This window comes from Vigna umbellata, chromosome 10 (assembly GCF_029865625.1).
Source record: "Vigna umbellata cultivar VRB3 chromosome 10, Vumbellata_1.0, whole genome shotgun sequence".
Taxonomy (NCBI): Eukaryota; Viridiplantae; Streptophyta; class Magnoliopsida; order Fabales; family Fabaceae; genus Vigna; species Vigna umbellata.
Window position 1 is genome coordinate 17,710,770 of NC_142174.1, and position 21,267 is coordinate 17,732,036.

General features: G+C 35.5%; 2 protein-coding genes and 1 pseudogene across 3 annotated transcripts; 2 read left to right on the top strand and 1 right to left on the bottom strand.

Moving 5' to 3' along the window:
• Nucleotides 1–3,815: 3,815 nt before the first annotated feature.
• LOC124835314 (calcium-binding protein KRP1 pseudogene) lies at nucleotides 3,816–4,153 on the top strand (annotated as a pseudogene).
• A 142-nt stretch (nucleotides 4,154–4,295) lies between these two features.
• LOC148192071 (uncharacterized) lies at nucleotides 4,296–11,116 on the top strand. Its single transcript, XM_088100153.1, has one exon. The coding sequence runs from the start codon at nucleotides 6,561–6,563 to the stop codon at nucleotides 7,989–7,991; it is 1,431 nt and encodes a 476-aa protein (XP_087956279.1). The 5' UTR covers nucleotides 4,296–6,560; the 3' UTR covers nucleotides 7,992–11,116.
• A 5,294-nt stretch (nucleotides 11,117–16,410) lies between these two features.
• On the bottom strand, nucleotides 16,411–19,910 carry LOC124835307 (isocitrate dehydrogenase [NAD] regulatory subunit 1, mitochondrial). Of its 2 annotated transcripts, none has more exons than XM_047310213.2 (4): nucleotides 19,308–19,910; nucleotides 17,837–18,064; nucleotides 17,595–17,673; nucleotides 16,411–16,878 (listed from the first exon to the last, which is right to left on the bottom strand). In XM_047310213.2, exons 1-4 carry the CDS (start codon nucleotides 19,806–19,808, stop codon nucleotides 16,604–16,606), a joined length of 1,083 nt encoding a protein of 360 aa, XP_047166169.1. In that variant the 5' UTR covers nucleotides 19,809–19,910; the 3' UTR covers nucleotides 16,411–16,603. The 2 variants fall into 2 exon arrangements, with proteins under 2 accessions (XP_047166169.1, XP_047166168.1); XM_047310212.2 differs by having other exon boundaries at nucleotides 17,837–18,076; nucleotides 19,308–19,908.
• Between the last annotated feature and the right edge of the window lie 1,357 nt (nucleotides 19,911–21,267).

Genomic DNA, 21,267 nt, shown 5'->3' on the forward strand with positions numbered 1-21,267 from the left:
AAGACGTTCATACTAAAATAAATGAATACGAAAAGCTCCTTATATTCTTCATAATTTCACTTTCAAAAGAATTTTGAATCCTTTGAAACCCCTATACCTCCATTCACCAAAGTTTTGCTTCCCTACATAACTTTCATAACCAACAATCATTTTGTTAACTTTTTATCTTTGGATTTCTATTAACTCTTTCAAGTTCACAAAAGCAAGACATTTCTTTGTTGTTGATTCATCCTCACGTGAAACTTAAAGATATGATAGAAATTTGACTATAGTACATATTTATTCCCAAATTTATGCTTCGAAATTCAAAATTTTAGTAAGATTCATGTGCTTAAATAGATGATTTAAAGTGAATCTGTGACGATTGGAATTGTTGAGTTTCGAAATTAAAGAGAGGTAAAACGTGAGTTTTAGTGCATAAATTATTTTTGGATGTTCTAATGTTTATTTGTGCAGCTGACATTAAAGCTTTATTGGTCCAAAGTTGCAAAAATAAAACATGATTTAAGAATAGATATGATTAAACACAATAGGATTTAATTGAGAATGTACTTTGATTTAATTCATTGTGAATAATCTAGAAAGATCTTGCATTTGATTGAGAATCTACTTTGGTTGATTGTATAATCGCCCTCAAGTTAATTAAGAATGTACCTTAATTAATTTGAAACTCAAACAATAATCAATTGAACAATGATTTGTGGATAACCAATAATGAATTTATCTTGGAAAGCAGTGGAATTAACCTATTTTATCATAATTGTTTCTAAGTTTCGTATTTGATAATCAACATTCTTTAAACATTAATTTCATTAGCATAGTTTCTCACTTTTATTCTTGAACATTGCATAGCATTCATAAGAGTTAAATATTGAAAAACAATTCTGTATTCGTTGGGAGACGACTCAGAGTTATTTTAAACTCTATCTACTTTCTTGACTACTAACTTGACAATACTGAAGTTGATTTGAAAAGTAGTATTAATTTGATAGCTTCAATGACAGCGTATCAAATTTGGCACCACTGCCAGGGAATACGGTTAGTATTTTGAATATTTTGATTCTTATTTTTATTTTACTTTTATCTTTATTTGTTTTTTTATTTAACACAAATACATTTAATTTAATTTGAGTTATTTGTAGTCTTTAGTTATTCTTATTGTTAGCAAAATCTTTGTTCTTGTTTTAATAAAAAATTTCTTCTAATCTTTAGTTATTCTTATTGTTATCTTTTTCATATTACTCGACGTGGGACTTTGATGAATACTCACTTGAAAATCAACATGTCCTCCCTTCACCAAAAGTGTCACATACTCTAAAACAAACATATGACAATAACAATCTTTCTTCATCATCAACCATTGTCACTTTGTACATTAGACTCATTGACAATAACTTATACGTCATTGTCACTAACAACTTATTGATACTCAAGAGAAATTCATCATTAACACCACCTCAACCAAGTCAGTCCAACCACACACGCAGAAATCAACTTGCACTTAAAAAAAATGGAAATATCTAAAATTCAATTTTTCTCTTAGGACAAGGTGGTTTTGAGATCTCGCCCATCACCATATTAGATTTCAGAGTTTAATAATGCATATCAAATTTGTCTAATGGTACATGTGAGCTATTTTTACTTTTCTCGAACATTATAATAAGTATAATGTGACTCAAAAACTATAATATTCCAATTTTTTTAAAAACTATAACAAATCTATCTTTAAATAAATATTTCAAATTTTAGCATATCTAATTAATAGTTCAGCAGTTATATCTCATTGTAAACAACAAATACAAATTTAACAATTAAAACTTATTAGTTTCCCTTGCCTCAAAAGCAAATTACAGTTCCACGGTGGCTCCACACACACCTCAACTCATATAGGTAGCTTTAGCTAAACAAAAAAAAAAATCATATTAATTATCTAAACATACTCTCATTACCATAAAAGAATATAGATTCACATAGAAGTACTTAAGGCGACACACAAACCCCTTAAACATTACATGCAAAAAAAAAAAACTTAATTAAAAGAGCAAAAAATGAACTTCACATAATTGATTGATTGAGTTGCCTTTTACACCAAAAATTGCTAAAGTGTACTTGGATCTTTAAAACGGTGAATGATAGAATCAAAATCTTAAAAAAATATCAGAAAAAGTTTAAAAAGAACAATTTTAAAAAATTAAAAGTTTTTATAAAATAAAACTCGTTTTAATAAAAAATTATTTATACACAATATTAAATATTCGAATATCATTCGTAAAATCATTTTTTATGTCTTTATTTATAAACACAGGATTATATAAAGTAAGAATCATGCCACCATAATTAATGTAAAGTTAAACAGTAAAAATTCAATTAAAAATATAAAGTTTTTAAATATTAAATACAAAAAAAGTGAAAACAAAAAATTCATTAAATTAAAAGTTAATTAAATAAAAAAACATATAAAGAGTTCAAACAAAAATAGTAGTTATATAACAATAAATTTCTTCGTATAATATTACAATTTGAGCAACGATACCCAACCTCAAATGCCAATATTAATCTGATCAGTTGAACTCAATTATTCATGAAATAGTGGAATGTTTTAATAAAATGCACAAAAAAATTTAAAGAAATTAAGATAAGAAGACTGTATATATGTTTATTCCTTAAAAACAATTCGATAATCTAAATTAAATTAAATAAATTGAGTGACATCTTTAATGTAATTAGATCTAAATCAATCAAATTTAATCTAAAATTTGAAGAATCACACCAACCATAATAATAATAACATATTTCCCTTATTATTTATTATTGTATATGAATATTTAAAACTATGGAGATTTTTTATAGAATTTTTTTTATTTGATGTATATTAATCAATTACGCTAAGAAAGCATTTTTGTTGATAGAATTATTTATGTGCGGATTTTTGGATAATTTTTTTTAAAATATAATTTTTTATATTTATATATAACTAAATCCAATTGATATAAAACGAACTAACATTTTTAGGGAATTGCTCCCTCCACCACCCCATTACTCTTTACACTTTCTCATTATTATTTTTTATTCCAAAAATATTCTAAATTAATTTAACTTTTATTATTTAATTTTATTTACCCTTTTTAAAATCCTAAATTTTCCTGCACCCCTACACCTCCACCCTAAATCATTCCAAGAAAAGTGAATTGAAAAAGGGTCATAGATACGGATGTGTCTTTGCACCTCCTGCGTCTTTAAGGCCTTATTCACTTGAATGGATTTGGGAGAGAGTGATTGAGGGGATTTGAGAGGATTTGAAAGTAAACTTTTTTGTTGTTTATTTGAGTGAATTTGAAGGTAACTGAGAGTGAATTTGGAAGTAAAGTTTGTGAGAATTAGTGTAGGATTTAATTGAAATGACAGATTAAAAAAAGCGTAGACATCATGCATTCCAAATTCTCCGTTTCAGGAAGGTTTCTTTCTTCCAGACTCGTGTTTTCCTCCTCCCTCATTCCAAATTCTTTCTCTGCTTTGCTCTTTCTTTTGGTTTAATTTTTCTATAGCTTCTTCTCTTCCCTTTTCTTATTGTTGCCCTCATTGTGCCAATGCTTCCTTTTTCCTTTTCTCCTCCGGTTTCTGATTCCCCTTCCCATTTGTTCTCTTAGTTTTTTATTTTAATCAAGTTCCCAAAATGAGTCTGTGTAGCTCGTGGTTCTTCAGTTTGGATGCTCGTGATCCTCTTTCCAGCCAAGCCAAGGAATAAAATAAGTAAAATATGTTAAATTGTGGTAAAATGATTGATGATATATGGGTTGGTGGAGATTCCTCGGGAGATGGAACTGGACTACCTTATGGACTTCGACGACTGCTTCCCCTCTGTGATTGCGCACATGGGGGTAGAAGGGTTCATTGGAGAACTCTGCAACGACTTTCGCTTGCTCATGGACGTGAACAAGGGTCTCGTCACCTTCGAGAGCTTGCAGATCAACAATTACTTGCTAGGTTTGGACATCAGAGACGATAAGGTCGTGGGCATGCTAATGGAGGGTGATTTGGACGGAGATGGTGCTCTTAGTCAAATGGAGTTCTGCATTCTCATGTTTAGGGTCAGTCCTTGTTTGATGGATTCATGTGTAGCACTCAAGTTGGTGCAGAACCCATGCTCATGTAGAATGTAAAAAAAACTGCTACTTTTACTGCTACTATTACTCTTAACACTCCTTCTTGTTTGCATATTTCTTGAATATGGTTGGACGGATGTCAAGATCCGTGGACCCTCAATTCTTAAATGGATGTTAGCATCCTGATGAGTCGATATTTTATTAACTTCACTTGGTTTATTGTGCTAGAATTAATCAGGGAATTGTGCTTAAATGTCCGATATTTTCCCGTTTTCACCAATTGTGCTTAATTTGATTGGAAATTCAAATTTTAATTAATTTGAATTATTTGAGCTAATTATTTGCATTATTAATTATAGGGAAATTATTGGATAATAATTTGGGACACTTGGAGGTAAAATGAGATGAAGAATGGGAGTGCACATGGAGATGGGCTTGGTTGGAGAAGCTAAGAAATGGTGCTGGAAGAAAAAGAGGCTCACGGCCTGCACCCAACAGAAGCACGAGCGTCCAACACTCCAGGACGAGCGTCCAGCAGCTTCAGCACACGCCCAGGACGAGCGTCCAACACTTCAGCGAGCGTCCAACACTTCAGCGCACGTCCAGCGCGTCCGCACACTTCCAGGACGAGCGTCCAACACTTCAGGACGAGCGTCCAGCAGCTTCCGCACACACTTCAGGACGAGCGTCCAGCAGATGGCACGCACGTCCTGATTTGGCTTCTCCCTGATAGCACGAGCGTCCAACACTTCAGCGAGCGTCCAACACTTCAGCGCACGTCCAGCACTCAGCGCACGTCCAGCAGCTTGGGAGACAGCGCACGTCCAGCACACTCCACAGCGCTCGTCCGCACACATCCAGCAACGAGCGTCCATCCAACAAACGTCCAGGAGCAAAGCGCTCGTCCAGCAGAGTGGAAAGCAACGCACGTCCAGCACATTCCAGCAGCAACGTCCAACAGCTTCACGGTCCAGCAAAGAGTTGAAGCAGCACACATTTTTGATTTGGCTGGAAGTGGTGCACGGTGATTCATTGGAGTACGTTCCAGCAGCTTCATGCAGTACGGTGGAGAGGAGAATGAAGGTGCAGTGGTCCAGAAGCAAACAGGAGAGAGGAAGCCCGCACACTCAAAGAAGAAAATTAATTGTTTATTTGGCAATGGGAATGATTTTTTTTGTCTTCTTCCTTTTTAAAATGAAGCACATAGAAAGTGGACTGCAACCTTCCCTTAATTGGATAAAAGTGGAGAACCCCCTCATTCATTATTGGCACGGTCCAGTATGGAAGAAATACTTTAAAAAAAAAAAAAGAAAAAAATTAAGTATGGGCTGCAACCAAGAGGAGATAAAAGGGGAGAGAGCCGTGGAGTTTGAGGAGGTTCCAGTAGTAGTGTAGACCAGAGAATGTAGTAGCAGTAGTGTAGAATAGGAGTAGGGAGTTACGGCCTAGGAGTCTCTCTTCCAGCAGCTCCAAAGGCCAGCAGTTTTAGTCTTTTTCCCAGTAGGAGCAGAGTAGTTATCTCTAGTTGTGTAGCTCCAGCATAGTAGTGTACTGTAGAGAGAGTATGAGTAGAGGCTGTGGACAGAGGACTGGAACGTGAAGTTCAGAGGATGGAAGGCTACGGTTGAGGCAAAGTGGTGTGCATGTTTCAATTTTATTTTCTTAATTGCTGTACTAAATTCATGAACAATTTAAATTCCAAGTTTGGTTTAATTTTCTGTTATTGAAATTCCAGAACTGCTTACTGTTTTTATTTTGTTGCTGTAATTTAATTTCTGCTGTAATTTAATTTCTGTTGTCGTTTGTGTGCAATATAATTTCTACTATTGTTTTCACTGTGTTGTTGATTATTTCACTTTAAATCATTCACTGTAATTTTGTTCTCTGTATTTTGCTGTTGTAATGTTGATTATGTTTTCATATTTGAAATTTACTGTTTTCTGTTTTTACTGTTTACTGTATTTTTGTTTTCTGTATTTTCTGTATTTCTGTATTTTCGTTTTTACTGTTCCAGATCTGTTTTTGCTGTTTCACGTTGCTGTATTTTCGTTTTAATTGTACCAATTTCGTTTTTACCGTTTTTAATTTTGTTTTACTGTTTTGAATTTTAATTCAGTCGTGTTTAAATTTTACCGCAACCAAAAATCACCAACCCCCCCACTACGTGTTGACCTGAGACTGAACCCAAATTGGTCCTTGAGAGACGACCTAGGAGTCACCTCCTAGTACTATACTGCATTCTTTTATGCACAACTTTTGTGGGAGGTGCGACCCTCTCATCAAAATGGCGCCGCTGCCGGGGACCAAACGGTTCAGTCTTAGGTCTTTTTGTTGTGTTAGTGTGTGTTGTGTTTTGTTTTGTGTTGTGATGTGATGTTCTGTTTTGTGTGTGCGTGTTGCATGTATAAATGTATTGTGTTTTATTTGTTTCGTAATTTTTAGTATTTTTCTTTTCCCATGTCTACCTATTCTGGTTATGTGAATAGTGCTTATTCTGCCGATACTTATGATTCTCCTTCTGCATGGTACTCTAACTATTCTGCTGATTTCTATAAAGAGAACAATATTGCGCATCCTCTGGTGAGGGGTGTACATGATGATGTTGCCCAATCTTTATCAGATTTTGAAAGCAAGTTGGAAGGCAAGATTGACTCTCTTGCGAAGTTGGTGACACAGTTCACTACCAACCAGAGATCTGCATCTCCATCTGCATCTGTTGCACGACTATGTGATATTTGTCCTTCCAATGACCACTACACAGATGCATGTCCTTCTTTGCAGCACCCTGCTGCCTTTGATGCACCTCAGGCTTATGCTACGAACATCTACAACAACAGGCAACAAAAGCAGCAACAACAACAGCAGATGCAATTTTATGATGCTCCTGCTCAAATAGCTCCTCAGCCTTCTACTTCTGAGCCTACATTGAAGGAGTTGTTGGAGCAGATGACCATGCAGAACCTTCAGTTTCGACAAGAGAACATGCAGTTCCAGCAAGAAATAGGAGCTGCCATTCAGAGTATGACTGATCAGATAGGGCAGATGGCCACTCAACTCACTGAGGAACAGTCTCAAGATTCAGAGTTACCATTTCAGACTGTTCAGATTCCAGATGATGATGATAGTGGCATCAACATAGAAGATGGGGAGAAGGGCCATGAGCTTACTACTGCGCCACATACTTTCCCACCTTCAGATGGTCCTACCCTTGCACCTGAGGAGACTGATGATTATTTTGAGGAGCAGGCAGAAATAAGCAGTAATTCTGAACCAGGTAGACCACCTTCATCTTCCCACACTTTAGCAATCTTCAAGGGAGAGGAGGTAAGCATACCTCAATTTGATTATGTTGATGATTATGTTGTTGAGAGGTATGCTGATGATTGTATTGTTGTTGAGTCTGATTTTAATTTTCCCTCTATGCATGATGAGAACCAATTTTTGATGTCGCATCCGAATGTTTATTCTCCATGCATTGGACATGAATCTGAGTCTGTCGTTGATATTGCTTGTGATTTTGAAATTGATTCATGTTCTGAGGATGTATCTGAGGTTCAGTCTGTTACACTTGGATTGGGTGTTATACCCCTGCATGTAATTTCTGTAGAGCCACATTGCACTAACCCTATTGCAGGAGGTACACAAGAATTTGACCAACATGCACCCACAGTGGAAAACAAAGGTGCTAACACTCACAAAAGCTTCAACATCAGTAGGCACCTGCTGAACCTGATCATCAACAATCACTGCATAGATCCAGTTGTGGAAAACATTTCACTGCTAGATCAGATTTGGAGGATGAAGCAGTTCGTCCTCAAAACATCCTTGCTGGATACTATGGCGGAAAACATCTCCCTGATAGTCCAAAATTGGCAACTGCCACCATGACCAGGGGAGTTTTCCTTTTTCTCTTCTCCCCCTTTCCCTACTTTTAGTGCACTTGTCCATGATCTGTTGACTGTTATGATTTCTGATCTTATGCTTATGACACATTGAGGACACTGTGTAGTTTAAGTGTGGTCTATTGGGGGAGATTTTTTTTTTTTTTTCTTTGTTAGTTTTTGTTTTCTTGGTTAAATTTTTTTTTTTCTTTCTTTTCTAGGTTATTTTTGTCGTGTCTTGTGTACAGTTTTGCATTTTTCTCTTCAATTCTGGACTGTGTTGAAGTTGTAGACTAGTCTTTCACTTCACTTCATTGATACTCTGAGATGTTGGATTCCTTGCTTTTCTTTGCTTGGAAGATGATCATGATGTTTGAGAGTTGAATTGATTGTGACACAAATGCCCTGTGTGAGAATTTGAGCCACTTTATGTTCTTTCTTGTGTGTGATATGTCTCTTGATTGCTTGCACATATGCCTTGGCTTGACTCTTGTTGATAGTTCTTGGTTGATATGCATGTTTGGAAGTGATAAAGGCAGTTTTGTTCTTGAGCCTCTCTAGCCAAATAAGCTCACCTTGTTCTAATCCTTTGAAAACCCTTTTTGAGCCTATACTTTCCCCCATTTCTTTATTTCGAATGCTCATACACTAACCCTAAGTGAAAAACCATGATTACCTTAACCTTAGGGAATTTTGGAGCTTTGGAAGTGTTTTGGGAACAAGTGTGGTCTATTGGGGGTTTCTGATGAGTTGGCTAGTTGGTTCCTCTTCTTGTTTTGTTTTGGTAAATATATGTGTATCTTGTCTTTTACAGTTTTGTTTTGAAAAGAGAAAAAAAGAAGAGACAGGATGAAAAAAAAGAAGAGCAGAAAAATATAAAAAAAAAATGTGAATAATTGTGAATAATGGAGTCAAGAAGAGGATGGAATTAGAGGTTGTGGGTGTGTTTGAATGTGTTTACACTTGTTCCCCATTGCTCCTCTTTTCCTTATGGTTTGTAGCTTCTTATCCAGATATATCCTCCCTTGTCCTTGGCCCTATTACAACCATGAAAAGACCTTTTGATTTGAACATGCGTATGTGCTCGAGTGTAGATATTAGAGGCTTGCCAAGTCTGTTGTTGTTTGCTTTCTTGAGTGCATTGAGTGACATTGATTTACCTTAAACACTTGAGAGAAACACTGATTGTGTGCATCTGTGAGGCTCTGTTGCTTTTGATTCATCTCTTGAACTGATTGACTGTTTTCCTTGTACTGAACTGTTTGGATGATTCTTTGAGTATCTGCTTTCATTGACTCTGTGTGGGATTCTGCCTATACCTTTTACCGTCCAGATTTTGTGAGAATTGTGCAACTGTGTTTTTGTTTTGGAGCCTTTGTTGTCTATCTGTCGAGCTGTGTCAGCTTCCTGATGTTTGAGTAGTTCCCTGGTTTTCGTCTTGGTTTTGCCCAGGAGTGCAAAAGACTAAGTGTGGTCTATTTTGATGAGTCGATATTTTATTAACTTCACTTGGTTTATTGTGCTAGAATTAATCAGGGAATTGTGCTTAAATGTCCGATATTTTCCCGTTTTCACCAATTGTGCTTAATTTGATTGGAAATTCAAATTTTAATTAATTTGAATTATTTGAGCTAATTATTTGCATTATTAATTATAGGGAAATTATTGGATAATAATTTGGGACACTTGGAGGTAAAATGAGATGAAGAATGGGAGTGCACATGGAGATGGGCTTGGTTGGAGAAGCTAAGAAATGGTGCTGGAAGAAAAAGAGGCTCACGGCCTGCACCCAACAGAAGCACGAGCGTCCAACACTCCAGGACGAGCGTCCAGCAGCTTCAGCACACGCCCAGGACGAGCGTCCAACACTTCAGCGAGCGTCCAACACTTCAGCGCACGTCCAGCGCGTCCGCACACTTCCAGGACGAGCGTCCAACACTTCAGGACGAGCGTCCAGCAGCTTCCGCACACACTTCAGGACGAGCGTCCAGCAGATGGCACGCACGTCCTGATTTGGCTTCTCCCTGATAGCACGAGCGTCCAACACTTCAGCGAGCGTCCAACACTTCAGCGCACGTCCAGCACTCAGCGCACGTCCAGCAGCTTGGGAGACAGCGCACGTCCAGCACACTCCACAGCGCTCGTCCGCACACATCCAGCAACGAGCGTCCATCCAACAAACGTCCAGGAGCAAAGCGCTCGTCCAGCAGAGTGGAAAGCAACGCACGTCCAGCACATTCCAGCAGCAACGTCCAACAGCTTCACGGTCCAGCAAAGAGTTGAAGCAGCACACATTTTTGATTTGGCTGGAAGTGGTGCACGGTGATTCATTGGAGTACGTTCCAGCAGCTTCATGCAGTACGGTGGAGAGGAGAATGAAGGTGCAGTGGTCCAGAAGCAAACAGGAGAGAGGAAGCCCGCACACTCAAAGAAGAAAATTAATTGTTTATTTGGCAATGGGAATGATTTTTTTTGTCTTCTTCCTTTTTAAAATGAAGCACATAGAAAGTGGACTGCAACCTTCCCTTAATTGGATAAAAGTGGAGAACCCCCTCATTCATTATTGGCACGGTCCAGTATGGAAGAAATACTTTAAAAAAAAAAAAGAAAAAAATTAAGTATGGGCTGCAACCAAGAGGAGATAAAAGGGGAGAGAGCCGTGGAGTTTGAGGAGGTTCCAGTAGTAGTGTAGACCAGAGAATGTAGTAGCAGTAGTGTAGAATAGGAGTAGGGAGTTACGGCCTAGGAGTCTCTCTTCCAGCAGCTCCAAAGGCCAGCAGTTTTAGTCTTTTTCCCAGTAGGAGCAGAGTAGTTATCTCTAGTTGTGTAGCTCCAGCATAGTAGTGTACTGTAGAGAGAGTATGAGTAGAGGCTGTGGACAGAGGACTGGAACGTGAAGTTCAGAGGATGGAAGGCTACGGTTGAGGCAAAGTGGTGTGCATGTTTCAATTTTATTTTCTTAATTGCTGTACTAAATTCATGAACAATTTAAATTCCAAGTTTGGTTTAATTTTCTGTTATTGAAATTCCAGAACTGCTTACTGTTTTTATTTTGTTGCTGTAATTTAATTTCTGCTGTAATTTAATTTCTGTTGTCGTTTGTGTGCAATATAATTTCTACTATTGTTTTCACTGTGTTGTTGATTATTTCACTTTAAATCATTCACTGTAATTTTGTTCTCTGTATTTTGCTGTTGTAATGTTGATTATGTTTTCATATTTGAAATTTACTGTTTTCTGTTTTTACTGTTTACTGTATTTTTGTTTTCTGTATTTTCTGTATTTCTGTATTTTCGTTTTTACTGTTCCAGATCTGTTTTTGCTGTTTCACGTTGCTGTATTTTCGTTTTAATTGTACCAATTTCGTTTTTACCGTTTTTAATTTTGTTTTACTGTTTTGAATTTTAATTCAGTCGTGTTTAAATTTTACCGCAACCAAAAATCACCAACCCCCCCACTACGTGTTGACCTGAGACTGAACCCAAATTGGTCCTTGAGAGACGACCTAGGAGTCACCTCCTAGTACTATACTGCATTCTTTTATGCACAACTTTTGTGGGAGGTGCGACCCTCTCATCACATCCCTGGACGAATATCGACATTCGTTTGTCCTTCAACGGAGGTCGATATCCGTCTACAAATGTTGACATTCGTTTAAGAATCCAACGCATGTTTACATCCGTTTAAATATTACTGAAGGGCAAAAGAGAGATGAAGAGGTGTAGGGAGCATTGTGTGGTGGTGGTGGAGGGAGTAACACCCACAATTTTATCATTGAGTTGGGTTGATTCTAATCTTGAAAAAATAAAGGTTGTTGCTCCCTCCACCACCACCGTATACTTCCTCCACCTCCCCACATTATTTTAATTCCAATTATATCCTTAAGTTAAAAGTCTTTTTACTTTTATCCTATTTTAAATCATTTGAAACCCTAATTTACTTTCCCAGCACCCACCCACGAAACTCTTTTCCCCTTTCCCCATTTCTGTTTCACCTCCCCACCTCCCCGCTTTCATTCCTTTCTTTGTTTCTTCCCAGTTTTTCTTTTGGTTTGAAAGCTTCCATTGTCGTCGTGGTGTGGAGGAGCGTCGCCGCCGTGGTGTGGAGGAGCGTCCAGAGTGTCCACGAGCGTGAAGGAGGAGCCTGGATCGAGTTCTTTGCAGCTTGTTTTCGTTTTTTCAGGTTGGTTTTCTTCACCATTCTCTTCATTTTTTAGGTTTAATGTCTCAATAGGTCCCTATTTTTGTTCAGAATTTGCAATAGGTCCCTTTATTTTTTGGCGTCTCAATTGGGTCCTTATTTTTGTTAATTTGATGCAAATAAATCCTTTCCGTCAATTTCATCAAACGGCGTTAATGAATGTGTGACGTAGCCTGAGGACAGTATTGACACGTGTAAGGCCACGTCACACATTCATTAACGCCGTTTGATGAAATTGACGGAAAGGATTTATTTGCATCAAATTAACAAAAATAAGGACCTAATTGAGACGCCAAAAAATAAAGGGACCTATTTCAAATTCTGAACAAAAATAGGGACTATTGAGACATTAAACCTCATTTTTTATGTTAGGTAGTTTAGCTTATGGTTTATTATTGTTTGTGTGGTTTGAATATGTGTTGTTTTGTCATTGTTAATGGTTTGTTGTCACCGCTGGTTCGATTGTGTGCCGCCTGAACAGTCCCCGCGAAGGCCAAAACGGATGGTGGAATATCCGTTTGGCCTTCAACGAATATCCGACTTCCGTCGGTGGATATCTTCACCATAAACGGATGTTGACATCCGCTGAAGGATGTTCATTATTTTAGGGTTTATTCGATTACGCACCTGGAGGAAGCACCACCACTGAATGCACCACTCCACCACTGAGACCCGACACGTTCTTTCCACCACCACCAACCTTTGCAACTTCTCAATAACGTTAAAATGAAAGAAAAGCTTTTTATTGGGATTGGTAATAGATCATTAGTGGAATGGATTGAAAGTGGGTAAAAATTTAAAAATAATAACCCTAAAATAAAATTTTAGTGAATGGCAAAACAGTAAAGAGAAGATGGAGGAGAAGGGGTGACGGTGAAGGAAGCACCACCCAAAAATAAATTGAATGAAAATTAATTCGGTGATATTTTATTTTCTCTCGAATCCAATCCAAACTCAGGGAAATACCCTATACCAATCTACAAATAGCATACCACATCTAAAATTGTTATATATTATGCTTCAAAAAAATTGTTTGGCTATTTTTGAAAACAATAAATCAAACAAATAATAGTTAGAGTAGAATAGTAGAATCGAAAATTTTATTATTTACAGATCTTATATGAAAAAAGTACAAATATACATTCACCAAATAGTCATTTAATAAGTCGTTTGTTAATAAAAAAATTATGCTTACAAATCTGGATAAAAAGAATATTTAGAATATTTTATATTTAATTCAATTCTTGTATATATATTTAAAGCTATTTACTTTTTTATATAAGTAAGATATTGGCATAAAGTAATTTCGAACTCATAAGTTTTAAGAAAAAATTTAAATATTCATTTCGTTTGATTTATTTATTCAGTGTTTGTTCTTGTTAATATATTTCAGTTTTACTATGAAACATACATTTTTTTTTATAAATACATAATATTTTAAAAATATATCATTCCTAATGAGAAAATATAAAATCTGGTTTAATACTTATTTTGGTTCCTAGTTTGGTAGATTTGTTGAAAGTGTGGTCCTATCTTTTTTCTAGATATTCACAATTGTTTTATATTTTGTAAAAACGATTCACGTTAGTCTTTTTTGTTTATGGTGTTAAAAACACTAACGATATAATTGTCCCTAACCAAAATTGAATGAGCATTATTGATTGTGTGATTGATGTCAATTGAGGTGTAAATTTAAAAAATAAAAGTTAATCTCGTGTAAAAGTTATTCTTAATAGATTCCCATCTTTTTCTTCTTGCTAAACCCAGAAGACCCAACCACCACTAGAAACCCCAAACTACAACTATCACCCTCCAAACGAAAAAAATTACAAAATTTCAAATAAAAGCCCTAGTTTCAAATTAGGAGTCCAAAACATGAAAAGAAGAATCAAGAACAAAAATTTCAAATAATATAAGCAAAATCAAATCACTAGCTTCAAATCGCGAGATCAAACATGTAAACAAGAATCAAGAACATAAACCTCAAATAACTAAACCCAAATCAAAATCCTAGCCTCAAGTCGCAAGATCAAAACTTGTAAACAAGAATCAAGAACAAAAACCTCAAATAACATAAGCCAAATAAAAAATCATAGTCCCAAATCGTAAAATCAAAACCTATAGAAAAGAAATCCCAAATAACATAACCCAAATTCAACCCAGCCAATTACTCTCTAACTAGAAAAGGAGAAGACAACTCCTAACCAAGACAAAAGAAAAGAAGAAAATCCTACAAAACCCGCAAGGACACCCCAATGTTAGGTGTGTTCAAGAACATGAAAATAGAGAGGGAGAACATGTGAAAACAAAGAGGGAAAAAAGTTTTCAATTAGAGTTTCATGATAATGAATTCGAGTTTAATTAAGTAAAAATAAATTTAATTGTAATAGAGAAAGTTTAATTAAGGCCAAAGATTTTTAACACTGTTATGTCAATTGGTTGCCACATATTTATGTCACGCTTTTACAAAATATAAGACAATAAAAGAAGATATGACCACTTTAAACAAACATATCAAACCTATGAACCAAAATAAGTATTGAACCCATAAAATTTTGTTTGTTTTTTTCAATTATTTCATTGAGTGGAAATTCAATGAAGGAATATTAATATTAATAAATCAACTAAAATTTAAATTAATACTCGTTAATTTAAATTATAAATCCTAAAATGAAAAAAAAAACTAATACTCATGAAATTAAGTAGTAAAAGTTAATTAAAATAATAATTGCATTAGAAATAATTCAAAATTAGCTACGCATATATGGTTAATAAAGTTATCATGACCTAAAGATATGCAGGTAGAGTTAATCTCACGTAAATTAATTCAAATATTTTAAAAAATGTACTTAAAATCAATTTAACCTTCTAAACATTTACGATCATTTTTATTTGTAATACTTTAAACGAACTTTTAGAAGTACTGTATAAATTCATTCTTTAATATTTATGTTCCTAAAAGTTATGAGAATTTACTTACTAAACCACATAATAACATTAATAATAATAATAAGGCTTAATTACCTACTTAGTCTCCATGTTCGGAGGTAATTTGCTGTTTAGTACCCGGTTTTAAAAATGTAGGCATTTGATACCTATGTTTTGAAATTTGTATCAATTGAATCCTACCCACTTAACGCCGTTATAAATCTAACGTTTTTCTGACTGTGTATGTGATTTGTGGACGAGCGTTTGATAACAAACGCTCGCCCTGTGGACGCAAATACGTTCAGTGGACGCTCGTCCAGCGAAGCGAACGCCCAGTCAGGCAGAAGAGGACGCTCGTCCAGCGAAGCGAACGTCCAGTCAGGCAGAAAAGGACGCTCGTCCAACGAAGCGAACACTCGTCCATAATCGCTCGTCCACAAATCACATACACAGTCAGAAAAACGTTAGATTTATAACGGCGTTAAGTGGGTAGGATTCAATTGATACAAATTTCAAAACATAGGTATCAAATGCCTACATTTTTAAAACCGGGTACTAAACAGCAAATTACCTCTGAACATGGGGACTAAGTAGGTAATTAAGCCTAATAATAATAAGGCTTAAATGCTTACTTCATCCCTATGTTAAGAGATAAATCTCTATTTAGTATCTAGTTTTAAAAATGAAAATATTAAATTTCTATGTTATGAAAAATATATGAATAAGATCCACAAAGAAAGAACAAGTTCAACAAATCATCAAAGAAAAAGTTAAACAAGAGAAAAAAAAAGTTGAACAACAAAAGAGAGAAGAAAAAAAATACAACTACATCAGCATGAACTTAAAGCCGTTATTGTCAACTTAACGGACATAACCTTATTCATACACTTTTCATAATATAGGAACCCAATGTCTTCATTTTTAAAACTAGGTACTAAATAAAATTTCACATGAGAACGAAATAAGCATTTAAGCCTAATAATAATAACAATAATCTGGAGTTCATATTGCTATCAGAAAACTGCATATTGTAGGATAAAAAATAACAGTATTTTTAGTGTATCGCACATGTAAAATATTATAACTGTGTTAAATTTTAAAACATTGGCAAACTACCGGGGACCTAAAATATAGGTTTGCAAGTAATTCACTGTAAATAATAAATAGCTTTTTAAGAACAAATAAAGAATTTTTTTATCAACAAAAAGTAACAAAAATATCTTTCAACTTGAGTAATGACTCATTTTAGACATCTTTCAAATAAGAGCATACATAAAATTAATGTTTAAAATGGAATGTGAAAAGACATCAGTTATCACATTCTATAATTAAATTCTTATCGTATCGTTTTCTGTGTTGAGTAATTATCATTATTCAAGACCAAAAATTTGGCAACTTCGAGTTTAAAGGGTGCCAAATAAATGCTGCTAAAATTAGTTAGCCAAAAATATACGAGGCTGGCTTGATTTGGAAGATGAGCGAATAAATGAATCAATCTAAAGCATTTATCACTGCATCAACTACCTCTTGTGTGGTGCTTGTGCCTCCAAGGTCCTTCGTCCGATATTTCCCCTCCAAAATCACCTTTTTAACGGCAGTTTCCAATCGGTCAGCAAATGCAGGAAACTGAAGATGTCGAAGCATCATGGCCGACGAAAGAAGGAGTGCCACTGGGTTGGCTTTCTGTTGTTCTACTACTTTCTCATTACCAACATTTCCTGCTGAAGCACCTTGTTCAAACACAGCGTGATCAGCCCCCACATTACCTGCAAAAGCCGTGCCATTCATTTCTTGAAATATTCGATTTCGATCTTAATATAAGTAGGTTGAGTATGAATTTTACTCAATAGGGAGGGCGAGGGAGAGGGAACTCTATCTGCTATTTTCGTTAAAACTTCCCCATCTTTCAGCATCATTGCCACCACCACTGCCCTCACAAATGACAGTCTCCATCTACTGACTTCACTACTGTTACTTTCGGTGTTACTATCATTTGGTAACTACATTACTCCAAGTTGTCTCGTGTGGCCATCCACAGCCATTTCTTAATTTGGTTCGGGTTAATTTTCTTTTCATTGAGCACAGATCTCTAATTTAAGTCCCCTTCCTAACAGCCGCACTAGCCCTATCTATCACATCCCTGATCATCTCCATTCAGTGACTCTCTACTATTAGTTGTGACTACCATTTGACAACTCCATTACTCAAATCACAATGGCAGCAGTTGCCCCTAGTGCTGCAACCGAATGTTGTGATAAGCAAATAAACTGCCAGTTTGAACTTTGACCTCTAATTTTTTTCTTTCCAGTGACACAGTTCGTGAACTCTGAACCTAGACTCGACAACTCTAAACATTAGTCATAGGCACATCTCACAACAACAATGACAATGAGTTATTTAATAAGAAAAATAGAAAAATAGCATCATAAAATTAGAACTCTAGAGCTACAACAAATAATATACTAGTAACTAAGAACCATACCTCCCGGCATGACTCCGGTACCTCCAGCAATACCTGCCGCTGTATTTGCGACAAGATTCCCATAAAGATTGGGGGTTACCTAGCATGTGGAAAAACAGAACTCGTGAACTTCAAAACCCTTCTTCAGTATTATGAGTGCATTATTAGAAAAAAACAAGCGTTGATCCCTCGTAATTACACCATGAATTAATCAAAAGCTGATAAATAATTGAGAATCGGGATTAAATAGTAAATTTGCTTACCATGACATCAAACTGCTCAGGCTTTGAAACAAGCTGCATGCAGCAGTTGTCTACAATGATTTCATTATACTTGATACCGGGATACCTTGTGGCAACCTCTCGACAAGATTCCAAGAATAAACCATCTGCAAGTTTCATAATGTTTGCTTTGTGCACAGCAGTCACCTTCTTTCTATTATTTAGGTAAGCATACTCGAAAGCATATTTGGCAATGCGCTCTGAACAGAACTTTGTTATTACCTAGCAAAATAATAGTATGAGGCTCAAACATAAAACTCATAGTTCATGATGCCAATGTGCTAACTTCATGAAATATACACTGAAATATTAACATGAAAAAAAAAATCCTGAGAGAATAGAAGAGAAATGACTTGTCTATAACAACAATAATCCCATAAGAAATCAAGAAATATCTGGATCACATTCACAAATTATAAAAATCTTCAGGCTAAGAACGTGAAGAAAATGTTAACAGTGGGACAACATGTACACAACTCATACAAAGGACTGAAATGAAACAAAGACATAAAATTAGTACCATTCTCCACTAACTCAACTACAGCACTAATGATCTCCTCTTTGTTAGGACTTTTCGAGGCATCAACAAATGACTAACAATTGCCGTGGATATTAATCCAAGATATATATATATATATATATATATATATATATATATATATATATATGTGTGTGTGTGTGTGTGTGTGTGTGTGTGTGTATGTATGTATGTATGCCCTTGGATGCAGTACAGATTTATTATTTAAGGTGCTTAGCTAAGGTGACGTATCTCTTAAAACAAATAAGTTAACTATACTATGTTAATTCCCAAGCAGCATTCTCTTTGCTGTTTCTGAGGTGATTAGAACTAAACTTGGCACCTGAAATCTTTTCAAACAACCCCAGGAATTCCTAATTAATTTCTTGATACAAAAATTTCAAACCCCAGGTCTACAGCAAGTCAAAACAAGTCCCAGATCAAGTTATATAAATTCCTCGCGTCTACGCGAATATTGAGTACCCTGCCATCCACAAACCACAACCAAAGCATCAAGAATCTGTAACAAACTGCGATCTCCTTTATCAGTTCTTTCAATTTCATTCCACCTTCTCTACATTATGAACCAAATAGAAACCATTCAACCAAAAAAAAGTATAGAGTATGCCAAAATAAATCTCCAATTACAATGGCAAGCAATGCACTAACGTTTTCACTTATCAACATTCACGAATAACAAATCACTCGCGGCTTGGTTAAGCCATTCACGAATTGAAACTCTGCTAATTATCGCAATTCAACGCGGCAAACAACAGACAACAGCTTATAATTTAATTAATCGATAGGCAAAAGCTCACTTCCATTTTTTCCATTATCTCAAATTCAATGAATTGAGATAAAAGCTAATTATTCAGCCTACTGTTTTCTTAGAGCACAGAGAAACAAAACGAAACGAAGGTGCTCAAACTAGAGTACCTTGAGGCTTTCGACGACGCCGGGAACAACCTCGTGTTCGAGGCCGGAGTACTCGCCCTCTGTGTTTTCTCTGATGACAACGATGTCAACGTTCTCGTGGCGCGTGGGAAGGCCAGGGAGGTTGAAGCAGTTAACAAGCGAAGCGTAGAGATCAAGCTCCTTCCTCAGCTGCACGTTCAGAGAGCTCACACCGCCGCCCATAGGCGTTGCCAGCCCTCCCTTCAAACACACCTTATTCTTTCTAATCGAATCCAGCACCTCCGCCGGCGCCGCCTTCATGTCGCCGTACACCTCATACTTCTCGAAGTACACTGGCGCATGCATCGCATCCATAACCTGCTCCACTGCGCCGGTCACCAGCGGACCGATCCCGTCGCCCGGGATCAGCGTCACCGCCCGCGGGGTGCCGTCGCCGGGCCGAGGCATGTATGTGACGGATCGGGCCGGATTCAGGCGGGCCAGGAGGTGTTTGAGGAGTGGCGCGGATCGTGTCGTCGCCATATACGGTGGCGTGCTAGGGTTGTTGAGTATTTGGTGTGTTTTTGGGTGGTATGACTAGACTATGTGATTCGAAAAGCCATGGAAAGGTAAAAAAGCACTGCGCGAAAACGAAGGAATAAAGGAGGGAAATTTTACTCGATTTTTTTTTAGGTTTAATTTATTTGTTTCATTTCTTTAATGAAAATGAATTAAAATAATATATTTATAACTAAATTTTATGATTTTAAACATAAATAAATCTATAAAACATGGATGATATATTATTTCACTTTACTTTTATTACTACTAACTAAAAAAAGACATTTTAAAAAATAAATACATAGAAGAAAGTAATTGAAGAATCTTCTAATAATTTGTAAAAACTACATAAGAAAAAAAATAAGAAGGTATAAAACATTTGTAATTTTACAATATAAAAAAGCCGAATCATAGTATTTTTAGTTAAAATGTAGATTAAATATACTTTTAGTTTTTTTAGTAAAATATTAGAATTAGTTCGTGATTGAAATTTTAATATATTTAATTTTTAAATTTAAAAATTAAAATATATCAAAATTTTATATAAAAATAAACTTTAGTTTTAATTAAAATTCAGGACTAAAAATATAATTAATTTTTAAAAAATTTAGTTGCACGGAAACTGTGTTCGATCACCACTTTATTTCCTTAATCACTGCAAAGCTTATTGTCTCACTAATTTTTTTTTTCACTTTCTTTGTATGTTACTGGGGAAAGCATGCAACTCTTAAAAGGTGATTTGTATTTTGTAAAATTAGAAGAAAAGAAATTGTTACCACTAAATATTATAATGAAAAAGTCATAAAAATTATAAAATTAATTAAGATGAGTTTTAATTTATCTTTTTCTATTCATTTGATGTTAGAGATATTAATATACTTTGCAAAGTTTGGATAATTTCTCTAAAATCAAGTTGTATCCTTCTTCTTATAATTCTATAGTTTCCAGGAGTTTGATAGTCTTTTATTATATTTAAAGCAATTGGTCTAAAGTAATCGGTCCAGAGTTAAGCAAGAGGGTTGCGTGAATCCACAGTCAAGTCAACATACCACAAAACATTAATATAATAATAAATGCGTAATAATTTCAATTTATTGACATTTAGAAACTGTTATCTCATAAATTTTTTACTTGGGCCTTTGAGAATGACATGGTCCAGGGCTCAATCTTAAACTATTTCTAACATAAGTTGGTTATTGCTTCTTGCAATCCCACAATTATGGAATAGACTCAAACACCCTCCACTTTTGTATCCGTTGTTATTGTTACTATCACTTTTATCATCAACGTTATTATTATTGTCCATTGATATAGAAAAAGAAAAAAAAAAGGAAGAAAACTAGAAAAAAAATAAAAACAGAAAAATGTGAAAAAAAAACTGGTTTAGCATATATTCCATGTGCGTTTCATGAAGAGTGTTACGAAAAACTTGTTGTGAAAT

What these genes read in the sequence shown, in the direction of transcription:
- LOC148192071 (XM_088100153.1), top strand. Translation starts at nt 6,561, where the DNA reads ATGTCTACCTATTCTGGTTATGTGAATAGTGCTTATTCTGCCGATACT.
- LOC124835307 (XM_047310212.2), bottom strand. Translation starts at nt 19,808, where the DNA reads ATGGCGACGACACGATCCGCGCCACTCCTCAAACACCTCCTGGCCCGC. An exon ending in GCGTCGTCGAAAGCCTCAAG is followed by an intron (nt 18,077 to 19,307) that starts GTACTCTAGTTT and finishes TTATTTTGCTAG; the next exon opens with GTAATAACAAAGTTCTGTTC. An exon ending in CTGAGCAGTTTGATGTCATG is followed by an intron (nt 17,674 to 17,836) that starts GTAAGCAAATTT and finishes TCCACATGCTAG; the next exon opens with GTAACCCCCAATCTTTATGG.